We start from the raw sequence: 22,140 nt of genomic DNA, 5'->3' as shown, positions 1-22,140 counted from the left end.
TTTGGAGTTTTAGAGTAGTTGTTGGGAGTTGCTCATTACTCATAGACATGTGAACATGACGAGGGGCACAAAGGAAAACCACTGTAGCCTTATTATAGCAGATTTTGCATGGTAGCCTTTGAAATCGAAACGTAGTACTCTATTTGTGTAAATGGTCTTACCTACTTTCAGCCGCTGGGGCCTTTTTTAAAGCTGGGGAAAGTAAAATGAAATTCAGGTTTTTGTTGTTGTTCTAGTCTAACCTGTCCAATGATGTAGTTTATATCTATAGAAGTTACTGTGAGGGCACTGTGCGTGCATGTGTGCGTGTGTACCTAGCATTATCTTCTAGCCCATACAGATCAGTCTAAGATTCTGTTTTCCTTTCACTGGTCTGAGCTCAACCAAAACCATGTGGGCAGGCAGCAGGGTCTCTTTGGAGCTGCAGCGGTTTGGCTTTGATGGGGATGTTTGCTTCCACAGCGGCCTCTCTTAGATTCACATACAATGAGCTGAATCTGGCTTTCCTTTATCCTCTCTTTTGTTCTGGGGGTTATTTTTTTTTCTTTTTGGCCACTTTGGTTGTTTTTTTTCTGGTCTTTTCTGTCCTTTGTCTTGTTAGAATTTGCTTTCTCTCTTTCTCTTTTATTATCACACATACAGGCACTCACACGTAAAACAGATTTCTTTGTATTTCTTGCCTCTTCACCTCCCCATCCCCTTCCTTTTTTTTTTTTTTTTTTTTTAAACCCACCTCTCCCTTTGGTTAAAGCATCTAGTTTGATCAATCATTGATGATCCCAGGTGTCCTAAGACCTCTGGGGAAATCCTGATTGGCTATACAGTCCCTATGCAGACTCCCCACCACACACACACACACACACACACACACACACAGACCTGCAAGGCCCAAACATGCATGCGCGTACACACACTCACACTCACACACACACACACACACACACACACACCCTCCTTGCCGTTTCAAGATTTGAGTTAAATCTTATCCTAACCTTCTCCAGACTCTCTCTGGGTCTCGCCTTTGCTCTTTCTTATCTCACCCTCTCCTCTCTGTACCCCACTGGATGTCAGAGAGCCAGCTTCAATTAAAGAAGCAGTGGGGTTCCTTAAGCCATTAGCCATATTAGTGTTGGGTCCTTGCCCGTGCCCCTTCTTGAACAAAGACCTCTGAATGCTTCCTGCAGTAGGTTGGTTGGCATTTGTTTAGATTTACTGATTTGCAGCCACGTACCCTCTTGACGACCCAGTCGGAGGCGGTTGTGGCGTGGCCATCTCATTATGGAGCACATTGTCTTTGTGGCTCCCTACATATTAAATTATGCTTTAACACATGTTAAAGAAAGCATTGATTGGATCACACTCTAAACCAAGGCTCGAGGGCTGGACGTTACCACAGTCGATGTTACTGCAGCTGATTACCACAAAATGTCAATGACATTGTTGGTTATTGACTGAAATAGAAGACATTTGAATATAAACAGCAGTTCTTGTGTGATTAATGATATCTAGGATCCTCCTCTTGCCTTCCTGAGAGTTTTGTCATATGCTTAACCTTTGGCAATGATTCTTTTGTCCCCAGATCACAATCACACACCTTAGACCTTCAACACAACCAGACTCCACTCATCAATCATCTTTGATTTTCTGCCACCTATTTAGATAGCAGGGTAATGTCTGCAAGTATGGACACTCTCAGTGTGTGTGTGTGTGTGTATTTGCATGTTCCTGAGGAAGATGGAGAGAGCACAGTCTATTAAGCATTTGACAATTGAAGACCTCCCACTCTAAAAGACCTGCTCAGATTGTTCCCTCGCCCTATCCCAGGAAGCTGGGGGATGGGGGTGGGGGTGGCATAGGCGTGTCCACGAATTGGTGGTGCGGGGGTGGGGGACGTCCATTTTCTTTCTAATGAAGCTGTCCTTCACACGGCTTGTTGACAGAAGGCAAGGATGTTCCTTCCACCTGTCTACACTCCAATGCCACTTTTGAAGATAAATGAGCCGAAGACGTTTTTGAACATAAAGGAACCAACAGGAAATGGTAAACTGTCAAAATATTATGACTGAAGCCTTCAGTATTTAGCTCCTGCATTAAATGTATTCTTTCAATTGTTCCTCACCAGTGGGCATTTTCTAATCACTTACTAAATCCTGCTACAAGCTTTGCAAAGTTAACTCCATGGTAATCTGGTAATCTGATGGTTTTTACATTGCACACATACATATTTAATAGGTATTTCGTTGAAAGAATAACTGTTTCAAGTACAAGGAAAAAATAGAGCTGTGAGAATATTAGAGCAATTTTAGATTATCAGGAGACGAGGGAGGTTGCAAAAAATTGTGGGGAGAGCAGCTTTTGGTAAATGTTCTGTAACAGTTCTGACAAAGCATACTGGTGTTCTGGGTAATGTTTTATAATTTCTACTTGGATAGCTGCCCAACTATCTTTTATTAGTGTTCATGGCAGCGTTTTGATTTTAGAGCTGTTTAACCAGCCATTTCTACCTTCTGTAAAGACCTCACCAGGATCAGGAAGTGCCCACCAGTAACCACCCAATGGACAAAAAAACCCTGCTGGACTGTAGAGCATGATCCAGAATGAAATGTGAATTAGGAACGCCTGTCACTACTCCCTTTTAGAGGCTTCAGGGGGATTATGTCAGCATGGGTGCCCTGGCTGCAGATGAAACACGTCTTAGATGAAAGTAGACTGCCTTTGCATGCATGCAAGGTTACTGACCATTCCAGTGACTTATTAGGGACAGGCGATGACATGTCAGGTGGTTCCTAACAACCAAGTAGCAGCAACAAAACAACATGTTTTTCCTCGTCTTCCCAAGGCTGGGAGAAATTAATGGAGGAATGTTTATAGTCACCATCATTTGACATCCTTCATTAGAATCCTTTGCGTGAGAGCTAACACAAGTAACCTAAAGGTTGCTGATATTTGATTTGTGCAAACATACAGAAGACTCGCTGTGAAAGCAGAAGTGACCCAGCTCATTTATCAGGCTGCCAGTAGTTTCATATTTCCAACTGGTTTGACCATATTTTCAACTAAAGTTTAAAATGGGCCTGCCTAACCTCTGGAAATGATTTCTGTTGTTTTTAAGAACTGATATAATGATTTAATGGTGCAGGACAACGGCAGCAAAGAATCCCTCACCAAGCATTCAGAAAATGTGCGGCATTCAGATAGGCGCCTGAGATACCAGCATGGGGGGGGGGGCTATGGTGAGAGAGAGAGTGAGAGAGAGCAAGAGACACAGGCGTGAGTATATATTGAGATGGGTGAGACAGGAGGGGATGCAGGACTGGCTCCACTTAGCATGTTATGAGTCAAGGGTTGGATAGGGGTCATGAGCTGCATGAATAAAACAGATCATGTTCATGGGTCTTTCTTTCAAACTCAAACATCCAGCAATAAGTTCCTCTGGGAATAGAAGAGGGTTACTTTCAGCTTCTTCTGGGTCGCATCTGAGAAGACACACTGCATGTTTCATAACCATAAAGCTTATTAAACTGAAGGTTTGGCACAAAGCAGAGCAGATTTTCTGGTTTCAGGCCAGGCATATTAACTGTTATTGGTCTCGTGGCTACATGTGGCACTTTCTTCTGTCATTGTGAGCTCCGTAATTCAATAATCCAGCTGAAAATCAGGGCTGATGTTGACCAGAGCCTCTGAATCATAAAATAATGGTGGAAAAAAAAAACCTAATAAGAAGCAACTCTGGCTTAAAGAAGGGCAGAGGAGAGCTCAAGTGTTCTTAGTCCACAGACAGTGTGACAAGCTGATTAAAATGCCCACAGACTGGGAGAGCTGGACCTACACTCTCTATTCACTGGATCCAGGCACGTCGTCACGACAACGAAGGACGACAAAGGACTTTTTCTTAGGCTATTGAGTGCCGTGAAAGAAGAGGCAGTTATATGTGTGTGTGTGTGTGTGCGTGCGCGCAACTTCGAGTAGCGATGTGGTTGTACAAGCTGTAGGTGGTAATGTATGCAGGCCATCCGCAAACAAATGAATACACATGCACGTCCCATTGCTGCCTGCTTAGAATTCTGCCACACAATGAGCGTACTAGCGTGTCCTTGATGACGTGATGCTTCATCCGAGCATATGGCCGGTCTGAAATGAGACCCTCGGCTGGCACAGGGATGCTATTCAAACGTCCTTTGTCTGTTTGTTGACAGAATGCTAATGGCTTTTTGGGTCAGTTTTTGCCATAATTTTCAGTCTTTAGTATGATAATAGCTTATGAAACAAATGGAATAGAGCCCGTGTGTTTAATATAAAATATTAATGCAACTCTGCTATAGAATCAATTCTTCTTTCTCTCGCCATTAAGGAGTAGCAGCTCAGCCTAGCAATGGTCTTGTTACTCTTTAAGCTTTAGAGACATCTACAGTACGCTGAGACTGTATAACAGATGGATCTACTCAGTTCTGGACTCTGAGTTTTGAAGCCTCAGTGTTAGGTTTTGGGTGTTTCCAGTGTGTGTGTGTGTGTGTGTGTGTGTGTGTGTGTGTGTGTGTGTGTGTGTGTGTGTGTGTGTGTGTGTGTGTGTGTGTGTTTATTTTTCCATATTAAATTGTAAATTTTTTTTCAATTTAGTTTAATTTTTTTGAGCTAAGAATGACCACACATGGGTGAAAAAGTTAGCAGGGCATAAACCGCATTACATACATACACTTTTTAGACAACCATATTGGGCCACACACATCTTTGAATTCAGGTGTTGCCGTCACTACAAGCATATCTTGTCATGCAATCTACTTAGACAAACATTTGTGAAAGGATGGGCTGTTCTAAAAAGCTCACTGAATTCCAGTGTGGTACTTTAATGGTACTTTACCATTCCAATAAGCCAGTCTCTAAAAATTCTGCCCTTCCCTCAAAGATTTCCAAAGTGTTTAATGAACCACAGTATGTGCACGACACATCAAAGTTACACTCTGTAACTGGAGTTCCGAACTTTTTCTGGGGTTAACATCAGCTCAAAACCAGTGTACCGGGAGCTTCATATTTGTGGTTAGTCTGGTACTTTGTCCATATCGTGTACTTTCTAATAACGTTAAATAGCACACTTCAAAAAAATACATTATGATGAGCACATTTCTAGTAACTTCTTGACTTGACTGTACCTCACATGTCATATTATTTGTTAGATAATTGTATTAAAATGCTCCAAAGCCACCAACAGCAAATGCAATGTTGAGAGGTCCAGTTCACTGACTCGAGTTAGTGGAAATGAGGCCTAGCACACTGTGACTGGCTACAGCTGCTCCTCTCGTTACATCTGTCCACCAACTTTTTACTAACTTTACAGCCTGAACAGTGTTCAAAAAGATGTGTTATGAAAATTTTCATACACTTTACAGTTGTTATGAATGAGGAAAATATTAATAGAAGCTCAAACTGTGCTTTGTACCATACTGTAGAAATGCTTATTGAAGCTATCAGGTTATGCATTTTAACAATGGAGTGTTTGGGCTTTAATGTACTTTTAGAGCCAGCAGGAACACTTCCCACTTGCAAGGGGCAAGTCCCAATAATACAAAACACCCTACAATAATAGTGCAGTGTTCCAGTTGACTCAGAATTCATACCTTGGAACTCTGGAGTGACGTCAGTCAGTGTGTTTTAGTTTTAAAGGTGAAAAAGCTTAAAAAAACAGGACTTGTTTTGCTTCTGAGCAAATTAGAGCCATTCATGCATCATTAGGAATACATTTTTTGTCACTTAAAAACACACCTGTGGCACATTCATTGGTAGAGCCTGGTCAGAGTCACAGATACATAACACTGTCAGACAGATTTAAATCCTTAAAGTTTAACTACTATTTATGTTGTATGTCTGTGAAGGTTCTCAGTCATCGTAGTCTAAGGAGCTTGGAAAGAAAAGCATCTGGACTTCTTTAAGTTGCTTGAAGATGTTTCACCTCTCATCTGAGAAGGATGAGAACTGAACTGAAGAAGCTTCTGGGATGAGAGGTGAAACGTCTTGAAGAAACTTAAAGAAGTCCAGATGCTTTTCTTTCCAAGCTCCTTAGACTACTGTTTATATTCACTGCTGTCATCTTGGATTGTTAACTTGTGGGGCTGCTACAGCTTTCCAAGTTGGAAATCTGAGTTTAGGTGGCCTTACAGCTGAAAATTCCAGACTCAATCTGGAACACAATTTGTTAGCCTGTTTCAGCAGTTTCATATACTGCTTGAGTTCTGGTATTCACTTTAGATTGTCTTGAGTCTTAAGAACTAGTTCAGTACTTGGAAAGCTAAACGAAAATGTAATACCACTTAATAATATCTGTCCTTTGTTATATATAAGCTGCAGATGACAGGTGGTCGGCCTAACCGAAGATGGGTTTTAGTGCAGTTTTTGTTTTATCATCCTTCCCTGACTTTTTTTTCCTCATGTTGTCATTCCCGGTATGGGTGACTGACTTACTCTCCTATGGAGGCCAGAGACTTGAGGTCTGTAATTGTGGCAGCATTTGTTGGCTGCTGTCCATGCTGTTGTGGTACAGCCCTTTCAGCAGAAGCTCCTTCTAAGGATCTGACCACGGGCCACTTAACACACTCTCTCTCACACACGGGACAATGGAAGCACACACTTCTCACTATTATTATCTTCATTTAACTATATGGTCCAGTTTCAGTTTTAGTTCAAAGTGTACCTCTTGAGATAGACGGGATTGTGGAGGCTGTGTATTTCATCAAAAACTATAATCAAATATCCACTTTGAGATTTATAGCAGACGTAGTTATTAAGAAGCCATATTTTACTGCCCTCCAGAGCCAGTTAGGTCCCACAGCCGTTTGCTGCTCCCCGATTAAAGTTAGAATTGAGTCTCAGCTGCTATTGTCAATCACTCTGTCCTGTCTTTCTCTCCCTCCCTCTCGCTGAGCCCGTCTACCCCCTGCTTCCTTTTGACTGTTCTTTGATCCTTCTGCCTGTTGAATGTTGAACTGAAGAATTGCAGCACCATCGGTTCCAGTCTGTCATATGTCTGTGACAGCACTAGTTGCCCCTCTCTCCCACCTAGTCTACGTCAATAGGTCAAACGAACTAGTTACACCATACAATGGAAATGTCACTCTCTCTCGTCAGAAGCTGACATGTAAACATTTTCCACAGTGTGTGACAATATAGATCTATTTATAAGAATTTCCAATGAGCAGAGTATAAAAAAATAGATGAAGATCAATGATTGATTGATTGCAACCTGTCGACAATCATCTGTGTTTATGAATTAGAAGACAGGTGTTTACAAACCTCAGACAGTCTAAGAGTGATTGTAGTCAGTCTGAGTGTGACAGGGATTGTTTGGAGGCAGTTTGCTTCCAAACAATCAAAAGCGGTCGCCACAACTACTCTCAATCAGTCGTCGACGTGAAAAAGTGATTGCTATACTATTTATTTATTTTTTTTCTGTGTGTGTGACTGTGCCATTAGGTGAATGAGTTGGCTTTTTTTATGCATTTAATTAATGTCATATTTAAAGGCATTGGACTGTCTTTAACACATTCATTTTTTTCTGCTAGGACTATTCTTAGCAACAAAAATACCCAGCTAACGATCTAGCTTATGTTTGCTGTACCAAAAGGAAGGAATACATTTTTTGCTACGTCATGCATGCTTTTTTTTTTTTTTTTTTTTAAGCATCCTGTCTCTCATGAGTGATTCTGAATTAAATAGCTGGATGCTGCTTAAGCTGTGGCTTTCAGTTTAACACTAGGTAGCACAGCAAATTGGCAAGTAAAGACAGTTAAGAAAATCTCTACTGAAGGCTTAGCTGGCTAAAATATCAGAGCTTGACTGCCATTGAATTGTAGGTGCTGATGTCAGTACGTGTAATTCATCTCAATTAACTAATGACACATCTTTAAATGAGCCTTTATATTTTTGTGCTCCATGCTGAAAGAAAACAAAATCCATGTTGGATTATATTGAACAATATTTTTTCCTTTCTTAAATATCTGCTACCAGTTCAGCAGCAAATGCAAGTTGTTGAACTTTTAAACTTCTAATGCTGAGTTGTGCTTTCATACTTCACAAAGTAATTGTTTTTTAATGATGTATACTGTTTAAAGGTATTTTTATTTCATTATTGCCTCATACACAAAAGACATGTTGACATTTTGTAGCAGGAAAAGCTGCTGTACTGTTAATGGCTCTTATATTCTGCTGTTTTAATCTTACACAGTGTGAGCCAGTAAATAGAATTCAGCCTGCATTGCTTTATTTTTACTGTGATGTGTTGTTATATCTTCTGTTAATGCCAGTTTAATTGTTTTTTAAAACACTTTGGTGATCTGATAAAATAAAGATCAAATTAGATTTTCTTTCTTTCATAGTGGCATCAAGCTGCTATATTGACATGAATAGTCTTTTTTACTCATAGACCAGTTTTGTTAATACACTGGTGTGGCGATCATGTATAGCAGAGGTAACAGGAGATCATTAGTATTAGATTTGGCAGATGAAAGCCAGTTGCGCTTACAATGCATCTCAGGTTGAGGGGGACATGCTGGACCAAACAGCTAGGCTCAACACCTGCTTCTTCCGGCCAGAGCATTACTGCCTCCAGGGTGAAAGGATCCTGTCATAAAACGGGCTAAGTAAGTGCATGTGTGGGTAGACTCTCTTTTTAAGGGAAGTGGCTTTTATCCCGTGTCCGTTAACTGTAGCCACTTGGTCAGAGAGCTGTGAAAGGGACACTATTCCCTGCCGCAACAGACAGAGGGCTCCTTCAGCACACCGGAGGGACAGAGAGAGAGACCCTCTGTGTCTGCATGTGAACTGCGGGGGGAGAAATGGCCATTGACCCTAAAGAGGGCAACGGATATGGAAAAAGGCCAAGCATGTGTGCATCTGCCTCTCATAATATTAGTGATCTAAACATACTGATCTAACTATCTAAGTGGAGAGACACAACCAGCAACCACACTCTTGTTCCAGTAGTTCTAGTATGCCATGCTTGCAGGACACACACTAGACAATGGCATCTTGTCTATCAGAGATCTGCTCCGCTGTTGTTCATGTTGATGGTTCATTGGAAGACTCCAGCTGTCAAACCTTTGTTCTCTTCTTTGACAATCTAATCATCATTTGTATGAAAATATGAGCATCATGCTTCCAAGTACTGACACAACCATGACGCGATCCAGAACTTGCGGCAAATAGTTTAATGTTGAGTCATGGATATTTTCACATCTGTTTCCATGTTGTGGGGGCAGGAATCTAAGCAAAAATGCCCAGACCTCCCCTCTTCTTTCGTGGGTCCAGAAAGCATCCTAATGACATTCTTCAACCATCTCGACTGAATTGCTGAGCTCCTGTCCGTAGAAGTTGCCTCTAAGTCTGAGTGCAGATACGCTCGTAAGATAACTAATGTCCCCTGATTGTATCTGTGATCTACCCTCCGTTCGTGGTCATAGGTGAGCGTAGGACTGTAGAACAGTAAGTCCACAGTCATACATTCATTCTCAGATTGCACTTGACCACAACTGTGTGGAGACTTTCTGCTCAACCCTTCCCCTACTGGTGAACGTGATCCTGAGATACTTCTTCTAGTCATCCACTTGGTAATAGGAACCCACTCTTTTTAGACTGAGACAGTCACTGAGTGCTAATTCTCATTACAGATACTTCTCACTTGAACACCTCTTGTTGATGCAGATTTTTTTAAATTGTTAATTTACCCTTGTTCTTTTCTTCTTGTTGTTGTTGCTTCTACCTTTATGTCAGGCCAGGGGTCTCCAACTCCAGGCCTTGAGAGCCGGTGTCCTGCAGGTTTTAGATGTGTCCTTGATCCATCACGGCTGATTTAAATGGCTAAATGACCTCCTCAACATTTCTTGAAGTTCTCCAGAGGCCTGGTAATGAACTAATCATTTGATTCAGGTGTGTTGACCCAGGGTGATATCTAAAACCTGCAGGACACCGGCTCTCGAGGCCTGGAGTTGGCCACCCCTGGGTCAGGGAAACTAGTGTACCCTACACACATTGTCAAAGAACTGAAGCTACTTCCAGCTACTCTCTGCTTCTCACCAGGATGCTGCTGAATTTGCTGTTTGTTGTTTATCTTTATCTGGATGTCTGCAACTGAAAAATGTCTGTTCTTCTTCTCCACCATCATTAGAAACCTCACAAACACTGCAAGTGTTTCTCATAAACTTTGTTTGTAGTGAGTGAGTCTCACAAAGCTCTCTGCAGTTCTTTGTCATAAATCGATTTCAACATTTCCTAATAAATGCAGGTTCCTGTTCTGTATATTCTCACTTGCGTCCTATTTGCGTGTGGTCACTGAAAGCCCTGCTGATCTCTAACAGATTCTTTGCCACTTCCTCTACTGTATTCTCTGGAAGGGATCCACAGATGCTACTGTTGCAGAGCCCGGGGCCTGGGGCGAGACGCCAGCCAACCCACCACTACATAACAATGCAAGGCAGTGCTCCATGGCTCCGGGCCCAGTGTCCCCCACTGTCTCTGCGCTGTTGAACTCACATATTTTATGGGGTCTTTGGTGGTCAGTGGGCTGTCACGGCTCATTAGGAGCTTTAGAAATGAACTTGCACAGCAGACTCTCACAGTGATTAATAAACATGGACAGAGAGAAAGAGCGACAGGAATGGGTAGGGTGAAAGTTCACAGATGAGACCGCATTCTGAGACATTTATAGAGGTCATTAAATATGCTGGGTAGCACAAACACAGTACAGTACATCACCATTTATCTTACAGTTTATTAGGTTAGAATAATTATCATCTCTTTAGTAGCCAAACCATCCAAAAAGAAACATGAAAATATTACATTTGTGAGAAAATCCCTGATAAACTTTTACTTTTGCTTTGCTTACATGTCACAGTTTACTTCATAGTTTCTATATGACGACTCTTTCCCCTCCCCTTTTCAGCTGAAATGGGCCAACAAGAGGTTATTTATAGGTTGCTGGACTGCGTCCCATGGCTGAATATGCTGCATACCAGACACAACTAATGAACACTGGAGATTGTTGATGAAAGGCATGAGAGAAGCCGCCCCTTTGCAGCTCTAAAGGGTGTCACTGGTATTTGTTTGACTACCAAGCACTTCTACAGACCAGATGTCATGAATAAAGCAGAGCTCAAGGACAGGAAACTTTTAAAAGTTATGAAATGAAGATTGTTGGATGAATTGGAAGACACGGAGTTAAATGATTTTTAGAAGAAGCAATTCAAATTTAATGAATGCTCATTTCATTGATGGATGAAGTGAAAATGTTGCTTATCCTTAAAAGGTCTTATACACTGACAGGAATATCCCAGATCGGACTTCCCCTCTTTGACTTTTACATCGACTACGACTGTATTTCTCACATCTCTGTTCCTTCCCATCCCTCTCCACTCTGCCCCACACCACAGTCACCCAGTCTGATCTCATGGCAGCTTGTAGGAAGACATCACTGATGACTAGTAAGAGGAAGTTCCCATGGCAATGGGGTCGCCGTTAGCTATAAATATGTTGACCTCGTCATGTTGTCCGGTCAAAGAGCAGGTGAGGACGCCTGTTAAGAGTGGCAGTGAGAATTTGTGTAGAATTGTTCCCAGGCTCTCCATTACAGAGGCTGGATAGGCCTAAAATATCCAGCTTAACAAGTTATTAGCCCTGACACAGTAATTGTTTTAAGTTAGTTTTAGATTGGAGTAGATTAAATTAGTCTCTATTGTCCCTCTTAAGAAAAAAAATTGTTCTGGGAAACGGCTGGCATGGTTCCATCCAAGTGCAATCAAATGCAGCATGCTGTATCACAACTAGATCTGTAAACACTAGACAAGAATACATTTCACAGTACCCTACACTGTACTTTACTGGACCCACTGAATTACAGTAGCTTCATTATTCTGTTAAACTGTAAAATAAAAACAAACCCCTTTTAGTCTGAGCACCGCAGTGTTTCTATGATCCTAATGTGAGACTTTCAATGACAACAACCATTCTCTTACAGATGAAATCCCATTCATATGTAAACAAAGATAAAACCCCCCCCAAAAAACTGAATTTCGAAGCTTCCTCAAAGATTTTTTATGTTATAGCTCATTTAGTACAGCCATTAGCAGAAAACAGCTAATGTTGGCAAACCTTAGATATGAAGTTATAGGGAGAAGTCGTAAAGTCAACTTTATGACTGTACTATGACTCTTTATGACTTATGCTTTATGCTACCTTTGAGCATGTATTAAGTTCATGCTCATGAAGCCAGGCATTGCCGTTCACACTGAGCACGGCGCCCACTAGAGGACGTCGGGGCCTCAGGCCACCCTCAGTGTCCTGCTAGAGGTCATTTTTACAGCCTTGGCAGTGCTCATCCTGCTCCTCCTTGCACAAAGGAGCAGATGATGTCTTGTTGATGGGTTAAAGATCTTCTACAACCCTGTCCAGCTCTCCTAGAGTAGCTGCATGTCTCCTGGAATCTCCTCCATGCTCTTGACACTGTGCTGGGAGACACTGCAAACCTTCTTGCAATGACATGTTTACTGATGTGCCATCCTGAAGGAGTTGAAATACCTGTACAACCTCTGTAGGGTCCAGGTATTGCCTCATGCTGCTGGTAGTGAGAAAACAGTCAGCAAAAATATCAGAGGCATTCATGTGTAAAACCATTTCTGTTTTGGGGGTTGTCTCATTGTTGCCTCTCTAGTGCACCTCTTGTTAATTTCAATAACACCAAAGCAGCTGAAACAACCTCTGCTACTTACCTGACCAGATCAATAACTCACAACTTTAGCCGACTTAATGCTATGTTCTGAAGTGTTCCTTTCAAATTTTCTTGAGTCGTACACATGTAGTGTTGTTAATGTTATTTCTGGACAAAAAAAACATTACACTTCACCAAGAAAATTAAAAAAGGAAATGTGCTTCCATTTGTAACATGGTCTCATGAAGCCAAAACATACATGAACACTTTTGATGGAAGTGTTTTGAATGCATCACGTCAGTGTTTATGTAAGCATATGATAGCAGCGCGTGTTGTTTCAGTGGACGCGATCATATTTTCGAGTGCCGTATTTCATTTTGCAAGACGTGTGTGAGGTTATGACAACACAGATGCTTTGGGAAAATGATCCACAGTTTCTTGTAGTTTCTGTTTTAGATGTTTGAGAAAACCCGTCACATACATGAACACCAGTGACACTGGTCATACTGGACAGTTCTATTTAAGAACCATTCATCCAGTAACCGAAAACTGTTGGACTCCTGACATTGCCCATTGGCCACATTGCCTTTTACTTTTAGGATTGCTGCTTACCTGATTGAAAACAACATGGATGTGAGCGCTGTAGGCAGTGTGACTCAATAAAACATGAGAATTTGTTTGTTTTATATGCATATTTCATGAAGACTATTCCTCCCATGTCTGTACAATTTTGAGCCCTGTTTAATAGAGTGTACTCGTTGGCTTCTCACATGCATTGTATAGTATTAGTGTATAGTGCATCATAAACCAGATGCAAATCCTTTGACAGTGGGCGTGGAGGTTCTTCCTTATAATACTTCTTATTCTGCTCATGAATAAGTAAAGAGGAGGCCCTGAAACACACTCACCCACTTACCACACACACGCACCTGCTCCTGGATGGCCCCTGGTTATGCAGAGATGCGCACAGATCCACACCCATTCCCAGAGATTCCCCTCCCCTCCCACCTCCCTTGTCTTTGTCCTGATTGCAGCCCCAAGGGGTAGACAGTTAGGTGAGATGGCACTGCATGTCTAATCTCTTAGAAATCTATTTGCACTTCAAGGTAATGCTGCACAAAATTGCATTTTTTTTTATATCACACTCATATTTTTCAGAGTCTGTCATTATGCTGTGTGTTTGGCCAGAAGTAATACTTGCCAGTGCTCAGTTTCAGTATTCTTCATGTCCCTGGTTTAAGGTTTATACTTGTGTATTAGAGTCTATACATTTTTAGTGTTTTAAATTTTTTTTTTTGTTACCAGGCTTCAAATTATTGATGTTTTCTTAAGACTAGACGTGTTTATAGTAGCGATCATGAACATAAACTCTTCCTTTAGGGTTAAAAAGAAGGTGGAAAGAGCCACTATTGTGTAGAGGAGTTGTTTATTTAATTCTATATGACCCTTTCCAGGGAGGTCAGTGAAAGGTCTGGGGAACCTGTTCAATAATTGAAGGAGTTTTATCTGTAATGTGAAAGCTCTCAGTGTCCATACACCACTTTCCTCAGAGGTGTTGAGTGATGGCTGTGGAAATGGGAAATGATAGGAGTTGTTTTGAATGTTTCCAGTGGTAAGGGATACTGTGGCTGCTGGTGTTTCGATTCCATTAAATGCACTCTGCACAGCGACAGAGTTGAACGCTATGCAAGTAATCTTACACGCTGGTGCTGTGACATTTTCAAGAGGGGATGTAATAAGAGTCACCTTAAATCTTGCTTCTGTATGTCATGTATTTGCCATTCTTTTCCTGCTTTGTGTGCAGATCGGATATCCCATGTGTTGCTGCTGTTCAGACAGATGAAAGGATGGGGATATGATTCTGGATGATAAGGCGAAGAAATTCTTCAGCTGAACAGAGAACATAAATGGTGAGATCCTAATTTTCTGAAGAAAGTAGCATTTTAAGAAGGCTAAAACCAAAAATGTGCTAGTCAGACATTAATAACCTGTCTGCACCCAATGGACCCAAATCAATTTGTTCATACAAATTGATTTGGGCAGATATCACTCAAAGATAAATAAATAGTGCATTTGCTGTGCTAGCTTTATATAAATGTCTACAGGTAATGGTATAAATAAGGGGAATGACACAAAATAATAATACAGAGCCCATTTCTGTCAGTGTGGCAAAGAGGAATATCCTGTTTCAGACATAAATAATACCTGCTAGTGGGTCCGTTTGGTGTTGGCTTTGGTCATGCATTTTCTGCAACTGTCATAAGAAAGGTACAGGATATTACTTGAAGACATTTAGTTAAACTGTGCGCATGCTTGGAATAATCAGCACTAGTTAGAAAAAAGAGCATTTTCTTGCTAGCTTAAATTCTTAAGAGGTTTTCAACACATAATATTTCTGATCTTAAACCTAAGCTCTATAAAACTCTTAACTTGCACTTTCCTTAGCTATATGGAAGCAGCTTTTAGCCTCATTAAATGCTGATGTTCAATCTTAAATATCCGCTAGTGCAAGCCTTTAACCCTTATTTTTTTTTTTCCATCCTCAGAGTGTTTGCCATGCTACATGGGAACTCCACCCTGGTCTTACTCTTCATCCTCACCATTTTTGCCACTGCCTACGGTCGTTCCTACCCCCGTTTTTCCCGTAATGACACTGAGTTCCAGCACCTGGTGCTCCACCCCGACCCCTCTGTGGGGACTGTGTACGTGGGGGCCAGGGACCACCTTTTCCAACTGGATGGCTTAGATGGACTGCGATTGGAGCAAGAAGAGAGGACTGGACCTGTAATCGACAGCAAAGAATGCCTTCCCCCAGTCACTGACACCAATTGTCCCCAAGCCAGAAGAACCAGTAATCACAACAAATTACTGCTGGTGGATCCAAATGCACTGGAGTTGATCACATGTGGCAGCGTGCACCAGGGCACCTGCCAGAAACGTAGCCTGGTGTCAGTCAGAGAGGTTTTGTTCTCTACCGAGAGGCCTGTGGATACCCAGTATGTTGCAGCCAATGATCCATCGGTGTCAACAGTTGGTTTGGTAGTGCGGCCAAGTGGCGGAGATAGGACGGTGATGTATGTTGGTCGGGGCTATACCGCCAGCCACCCACCCATCTCCACACGCCACCTTTCATTAAAACCTATCTTTTCCTATGAAGAGACAGCTAAGCTAGCTGTGGCTGGGCGTCTGTCGGAATATGATCATCATTTTGTGACGGCGTTCACACGGGGCACGTATGTGTACTTCTTATTTTACCGCCGTGACATCAAGTCACCATCAAGGGACTACCGGACATATGTCGCCAGAGTGTGCATTGAAGACACTTCCTACTATTCATATGTGGAAATTCCTCTTGTCTGCCTATCACAGTCCCATTCACCTAGGAGTTACAATCTGCTCCAGGCAGCCCAGGTATTGAGTCAAAACATTATGAACACTTGTGTCTGATATCTTGTTGGTTCTTCACATTGCATCACAACCAGATCTCCCCAGATGTCAGCACTACATCCTTTATGTCTTGAAAACTGGATTACATATACAAATGTAATTGAAGTCACTGTGGATCACATTTGTTCCAGTCATAGACTTTATTTAAAAGATGGAGCATGATGTCACCCATTGGTTTCTGAATTCCATGTTTTGGTCACTGTTAGCATTTTGGATATAATTGTGCTAGTTCTTTTGTAGCCACATGTGCCCACATTTAGACCAGAGTGTGTGTGGATTGCTAATTTATCAGCCAATGCTAGGAAGCTTAGTTAGCAAGTTGCATTTATAAACTGTTTGAAATCCACAGACACAGTAAAGTATGTGCTAATTAACAGACTAAGACAAAAATAGGAATTTCTCTCACCACAATTGTAGTACAGATTTCTTAGATGGACTATACTCCATCCATCCTTCCTTCCTTCCTTCCTTCCTTCCTTCCTTCCTTCCTTCCTTCCTCTTCTCCTTATCCAATTCAGGTTCACGGGGGTCTGGTGTCTATCCCAGCTATCATAGGGTGAGAGGGTGGGGTACACGCTGGACAGGTCGCCAACATTTCGCAGGGCTAACACAGAGAGACAGACAACCATTTGCACTCACTTTCACATCTGTAAGCAATTTAGAATCACTCATCTACAGTCCAGTTCTATATAAAGATAATTATGAGAAGTGTTAGGAGTTTGAAAAAAAATTCAGCCCTTATACATTTGATGGGACAGGTTGGCAATAGAGACCAAAACCCTTTGTTTTTTTTTCCTTGGTAAAGTTGAATATAACAGTCTATGTGAATTGATTCATTTTTGGAGACAAAAATCAGAAGTTTTAAAATTTTGTTTGGTTTAAATATGTGCCGATTTATTAGTGATATCATTTTTAATGGCAGGAAATTAACTAGGCATATAATTCTTTTCTTTCTCTCTTTTTATGACATATTTATGCAAGTAACGTATATTTGACAGCAGGATTATAAAACTGGAAATTCTGTTTTTGGTGTGCCACCCAAATATTTTTAGTGGTCCGCATATGGCCACCCCATTTTTTCCCTTAAATAAATGGAATCAACATTTAAAATTGTACTTCAGGGTTACGCTGACGCTTTTTCTGTGCCTTTGTTGGAACAGGTGGGACACGGGCCGGGCCTGCAGGGCGAGGATCTGCTAGGAGTCTTTTCCACCAGCACCAGCCCCACAAACGACGATCCCTCACATGAATCGGCTCTGTGCATTTTCTCTCTACACGAGCTGGACAGATACATCAACTCAACCCGTGACCTCTGCTACACCAAAGATGGGCGGGGGGAGGGAACAGGAGAGGCCTACATAGAATACGAGGTCAAGTCCAGCTGTGCCAACCTGCCCGTGGTAAGAATACAGGAGTAAATGTTTTGGGGATTAAGCGCTGACCTGCTTTTGATGTCGATCTTTCCCGTGAAAACAAATATTTTTTTTGAGCCTTTACATGCTCATGTGAACCTTTCAGATTGCTGAGAGAGAACATCCTTAATGCTTTGTGCTCATTATAGCAGGAAAGCCTCACAGTAGATACATTAAAACTCTCTATCATAAGGAATTATTCCCTGATGTCTACCCATACCTCCGCTATATCGACTAATCTGATGTAAGTGTTCAGCGGAAGCCAAAACAGATACAGCCGTGTAACGAAGAATGCCAGGACTGGTAAGATTAAGCGTAGTAACAAGAAGAAGCAGTGACTACATATAATGGATGGATGAAAGTCAAGTAATGAGGTCCTTGTTGAAAAACCCTAACATCTCTAAAGCCCCAGGAGTAGCTTTGCCCAGCTGCAGCCATTCAGAGACCCTCTCCACTGCCCTGCAAACCGCTCAGGTCCTGCCAGCCCACAGAAGCATTTAATGGGATCGTTAGGGATCAATAAACCAAACTACCCCTGAATCATCTGTGCTACTGCTTAATGAGCTCTGACATGGAAGGACGAGACTTCTTTTGAAAGCCATGGGCATAAGAAAATAGAGAGGGAGAGAGGGGGGAAAAGGGAAGAAACAGAAACGTGAAGAGAAAGCCTGTGGAATATAGTGCAAAAGAGGAGGAAATGAAAGTAAGGAAATAGATGAATGGGGAAGATAAAGTTGTATTAAATCATGAAGTTCCCCTCCTAGCAATGATGAAACGTTATCATTATTTTCTTAATAAACAAACTGAGCATACTAAAAAAAGATCTCTCATTCTACCCACTCCTCCTCGTCCTCCTCATCCTCCTCCTCCTCCAGGGCCAATTATCTAGAAGCAGAGCTCGGAGACTTAGTGGAAAAGCGGAATTTGGAGTGGTTGCTTTGCAAAACCATAGGAGCGAGTTGGTTGTCTCTGAATGAGTCTGCTTTAATCTATGGTGCAATCCTCTTACGATGTATTAAGAGGATTCAGAGGCTCTGAGGCAACTGTGGGAATATAAACTTATTTGCTCTAAAGCTTTAGATGTTTGGCATGACTTAAAACAACAAGGGAAAAATAATAGCTGTATTTGAAATGTAATATAAAAATTAAAATGTAGCTTGAAATTGTAGCAATAAAAGTCTCTGTTGTGTTTATTGGAGGATGAACCAGCAAGCCAAACTCTCTATCCTGTCACATGTTTTAGAATACCCTGAAGGCATATCCCTGCGGCTCTGACCACACCCCAAGTCCAATGGCAAACCGGGAACCGCTGAAAACTAAACCCGCATGGCACACCTCATCTGGCCGTCTCACCGCCGTGGCAGTCAGTGTCAGGGATGGACATAGCATCGCATTCCTGGGAGACTCCAGAGGGACCCTTCACAAGGTAGCTCAGACTTTTAGTTTTTGTTTCTGTGTGACCTTGGAGAGCCTCCCCCGGCGTGCAGAGTGGGAGGCAGGGAGAAACCCCTGACTCATGGAAATATTTCTACCAGTTTCTTATTAACCCGGTAGTCTAATTTTTCATTCACCTCGCTCACAGAAGTGTCAGGGATTAACTGGATCTGTGTCCACGCAGGCCTGCCTTTGTGCTCTAACTTGTCTATGATTCACATCTCAGCAAAACACACCTTACACCACATAAAACACACTGAAACACACAAATCCAATTTCAAAGATATTTAATCCAAGTCCACGCGAGTTCCCATATACTTCTACATCACTGTGTGACTCCGGCCTGGAAGATTCCCATCATTCCAGCATTCACAGTGTTCCAACAAACACAGGCTAGCATACCTTTGTGATCCCACGCTTAATGGGTTTGCTTTTTGTTCTGCACACTGCAACATGTTGGAGACAGGGTCTTATTTTGGGATTTTTTTTGTTGGAAAGTTTTGTCCAGAGTAGATTTCTAATTTGGTTCTCATATTTTTTTATCAAAGTCTAAGCGACGTTTTTAGCTCTTCTGTACAAAACAAAACAAAAAAAGAGATCGCTTCTACCTTCTGAACAACATCTGCATAGATGTGATAGTTACATGAAGGGATCAAGATAAGAGGATTGCAAACACAACCTGTTTTGCTCTGTTTGTGTGTGTGCGTTCTTGTGTCAACTAGAGAGAGTGAGACACAGAGCCAGACTTAGTACTTTTAGGTAGCAGATCAAAGCTGCACTCAACGTAGTCATCTGAAAAAAGCTATTGTAACAGGATTAGCGTATCACAGCAGGACAAATTCCACAGCATCCAGATATGGGACTCCATATGAGCGCGTGTTTGTGTTTCAGAGGAAAGAGGGTGACAACTGGTGACCCACTTTAAATGTAATACTGCAGTATGTTGATGGTCTGTAACTGGTGTAACTGACTTGATTTTTGTGGTTGTAGTCAGCAGGCTTTACCTGCGCTGCTTTGTTGGAATTAAAAGACCATTTCAGCATTTGCCTAACTGCACATATTTGTTTTCACACCAAGGTTTCCATGAAACAATCGATACCGCTCTTACGTTGGTACATTAACTGTGGAGCTAGAGCTGGAGGTTGTTTGGCTTACACGAGCATTAAGGATGGAAGCATAAAATGGAAAACATAACAACGACCATCTTACTGCTTCCTTGTTTAACTGGTACAAAAACCACACTGAATGCTGAACATTGGGAACTCGAGTGCAGGAAATACAGTACTTCTTTTCATCCACGCAGATTGTAATTATATTTACTCTGTTTATAAATTTTGCAACTTTGCAAATCTAATCTAAGCTGTGCTATCGTGTTCTTTTTAGAGAGAAGACGCTTTCTCACGGCAACTCTTCCAAATAAGCCGTATTTGTTCAGTTTTTTAATTATGCTGTCAAGAACTTCAACATTTACCTGTAGAGTCTGAGATGAAGCTCTTTGGCTCCTTGCAGTTTGCCTGAGCAATGAACAATCTGACCTTGGGATGAGTTTGCTGTAATGTGCTCTCCAGTGAAGAATGGCAGGTGTCTAAATGAAGAATGAGGGACTCTAAATTGTCTGTAAATGACCTTATGACCCTTTCCACATTGATGGGAGCAACAATTGCTTCTCTAAGATCATCGTCGATGTCTTTTCTCCTTGGCAGTGTGTTACCCACACACATCTGAATACTTCACACCAGCAAACTGCTGAAACCTCTGCTTTTATAGAGATGCTCACACTTGCTAATGATTCATTAATGTGCATTTGATTAGGAGCACCTGCCTGCTACCTACCCTCTTATTTCCTATAGAAGCAGTAAAGGTGTGCTTAGGTTGTCAAACAACACTTTTGCACTTTGGCTTATTTTTTTTTAATAATGAATAATGAAATGTGTGGTTGTCCAATCAGATTGTCTAAGGAGCCTGGAAAAAAGGTCAATGGACTTAAAATTAAATGAACAACCCTGAAGAAGCCTTAGGTGAGAGGTGAAATCTCTTTAAGAAATTTAAGACTTGTCTGTTATTAAGTTATAAGTGTGTGAAGAGTGGGTACATTTTTTCCCATGACTGTAGATTCAGAATTTTTAAAGTTCTGTTGGGAGTTGGTGCTTAATTTGGCTTATAGTCTCTTTTCAGAAATGTTTAAGGATTTTGTTGCTGAATTAGTAAATAACAGTCTCAGGGTATGAAAACTTGTCACAGAATTAGGACAGGACTCATTGTACAAATTATGTTATAAAGATGATGGGACTAGTGGATGAATAATTCTGAATGAATAATGACATTTTTAAGAAACAGTGTTTGTGATTTCTTTGCTGGCTGGGTTTTTAGAGCCACAAGTGAACGTATTTTTGTTGAGGGCTGTCTACAGCTGTCTACTGCAATAGACAGCCACAGACACCTATTAATTGGTGCTAAAAGACTAGAATTTCACTAAAGTGGAGCCAGAGCATCTTGGAAAGGCTGCACCACACAGAAGGCCATGATATTTGTCAGATAATTCCATTAATAACGATCCACCACAAACACGGTCAAAAGGTCCAGTTCAGTGAACGAAACAGCTGAGATGAGTCCCATCAGACAGGTGTTGGCTACACATCCCTAATTCTAAGTATTAACAAATGGGTAAGTGATTACAAAAAACATCTCCCTTATTGGTGTCACGAAGGGGGAAAATTAGGTACAGACACTTTAAAAATGGATGTTGGATATTTTAACATGAAGCTCTTTGGAGATTGACTTGCTTTTAGAGACAGCCTTCAGTGTGCATTAGATGCTGCTCTGGCCAATTCAGTATTGGCTTTGTTTTTCAGGCCTGATAATTGCCACTTAATACCTTAAAGAAGCATTAGCGTGGTGGAGATACAAGCCACCACCTGGATGTCTTGATGATTAACTTCCTTGTTTTGAATGAGCAAGTGGAAGAGCAGTGGTGTTCCTGCCTGTCTGAATTGGTTTATGTCAGAAGTTTCAAAATAAAAGTCAAAACGGGATGTTGTTGGTCGCTATCCTGGAAGAAGTGAGTTTTTTTAATCCCAGCAATAGTAAAATGACAAATAATGGAGAAACATTTAATTAAACATTGGTTTACCGTTAAGGAGCAGCAGGCTAGAGTCAGGTTGT

General features: G+C 41.5%; 1 protein-coding gene across 3 annotated transcripts in view; it reads left to right on the top strand.

Moving 5' to 3' along the window:
- The window catches only part of plxnb1a (plexin b1a), a 70,090-nt gene that overhangs the window by 16,590 nt on the left and 31,360 nt on the right, over nucleotides 1-22,140 (top strand). For all 3 annotated transcript variants that reach the window (XM_013273741.3, XM_025901692.1, XM_005454073.4), the window contains 4 exons: nucleotides 14,490-14,595; nucleotides 15,232-16,096; nucleotides 17,293-17,532; nucleotides 18,788-18,970. In XM_013273741.3, coding sequence (XP_013129195.1) covers nucleotides 15,242-16,096; nucleotides 17,293-17,532; nucleotides 18,788-18,970 — 1,278 coding nt within the window. In that variant the 5' untranslated portion in view covers nucleotides 14,490-14,595; nucleotides 15,232-15,241. The remainder of the gene's footprint in view (nucleotides 1-14,489; nucleotides 14,596-15,231; nucleotides 16,097-17,292; nucleotides 17,533-18,787; nucleotides 18,971-22,140) is intronic.

This window comes from Oreochromis niloticus, linkage group LG20 (assembly GCF_001858045.2).
Source record: "Oreochromis niloticus isolate F11D_XX linkage group LG20, O_niloticus_UMD_NMBU, whole genome shotgun sequence".
NCBI classification, from domain to species: domain Eukaryota; kingdom Metazoa; phylum Chordata; class Actinopteri; order Cichliformes; family Cichlidae; genus Oreochromis; species Oreochromis niloticus.
This window is presented reverse-complemented; position numbering and strand designations above follow the sequence as displayed.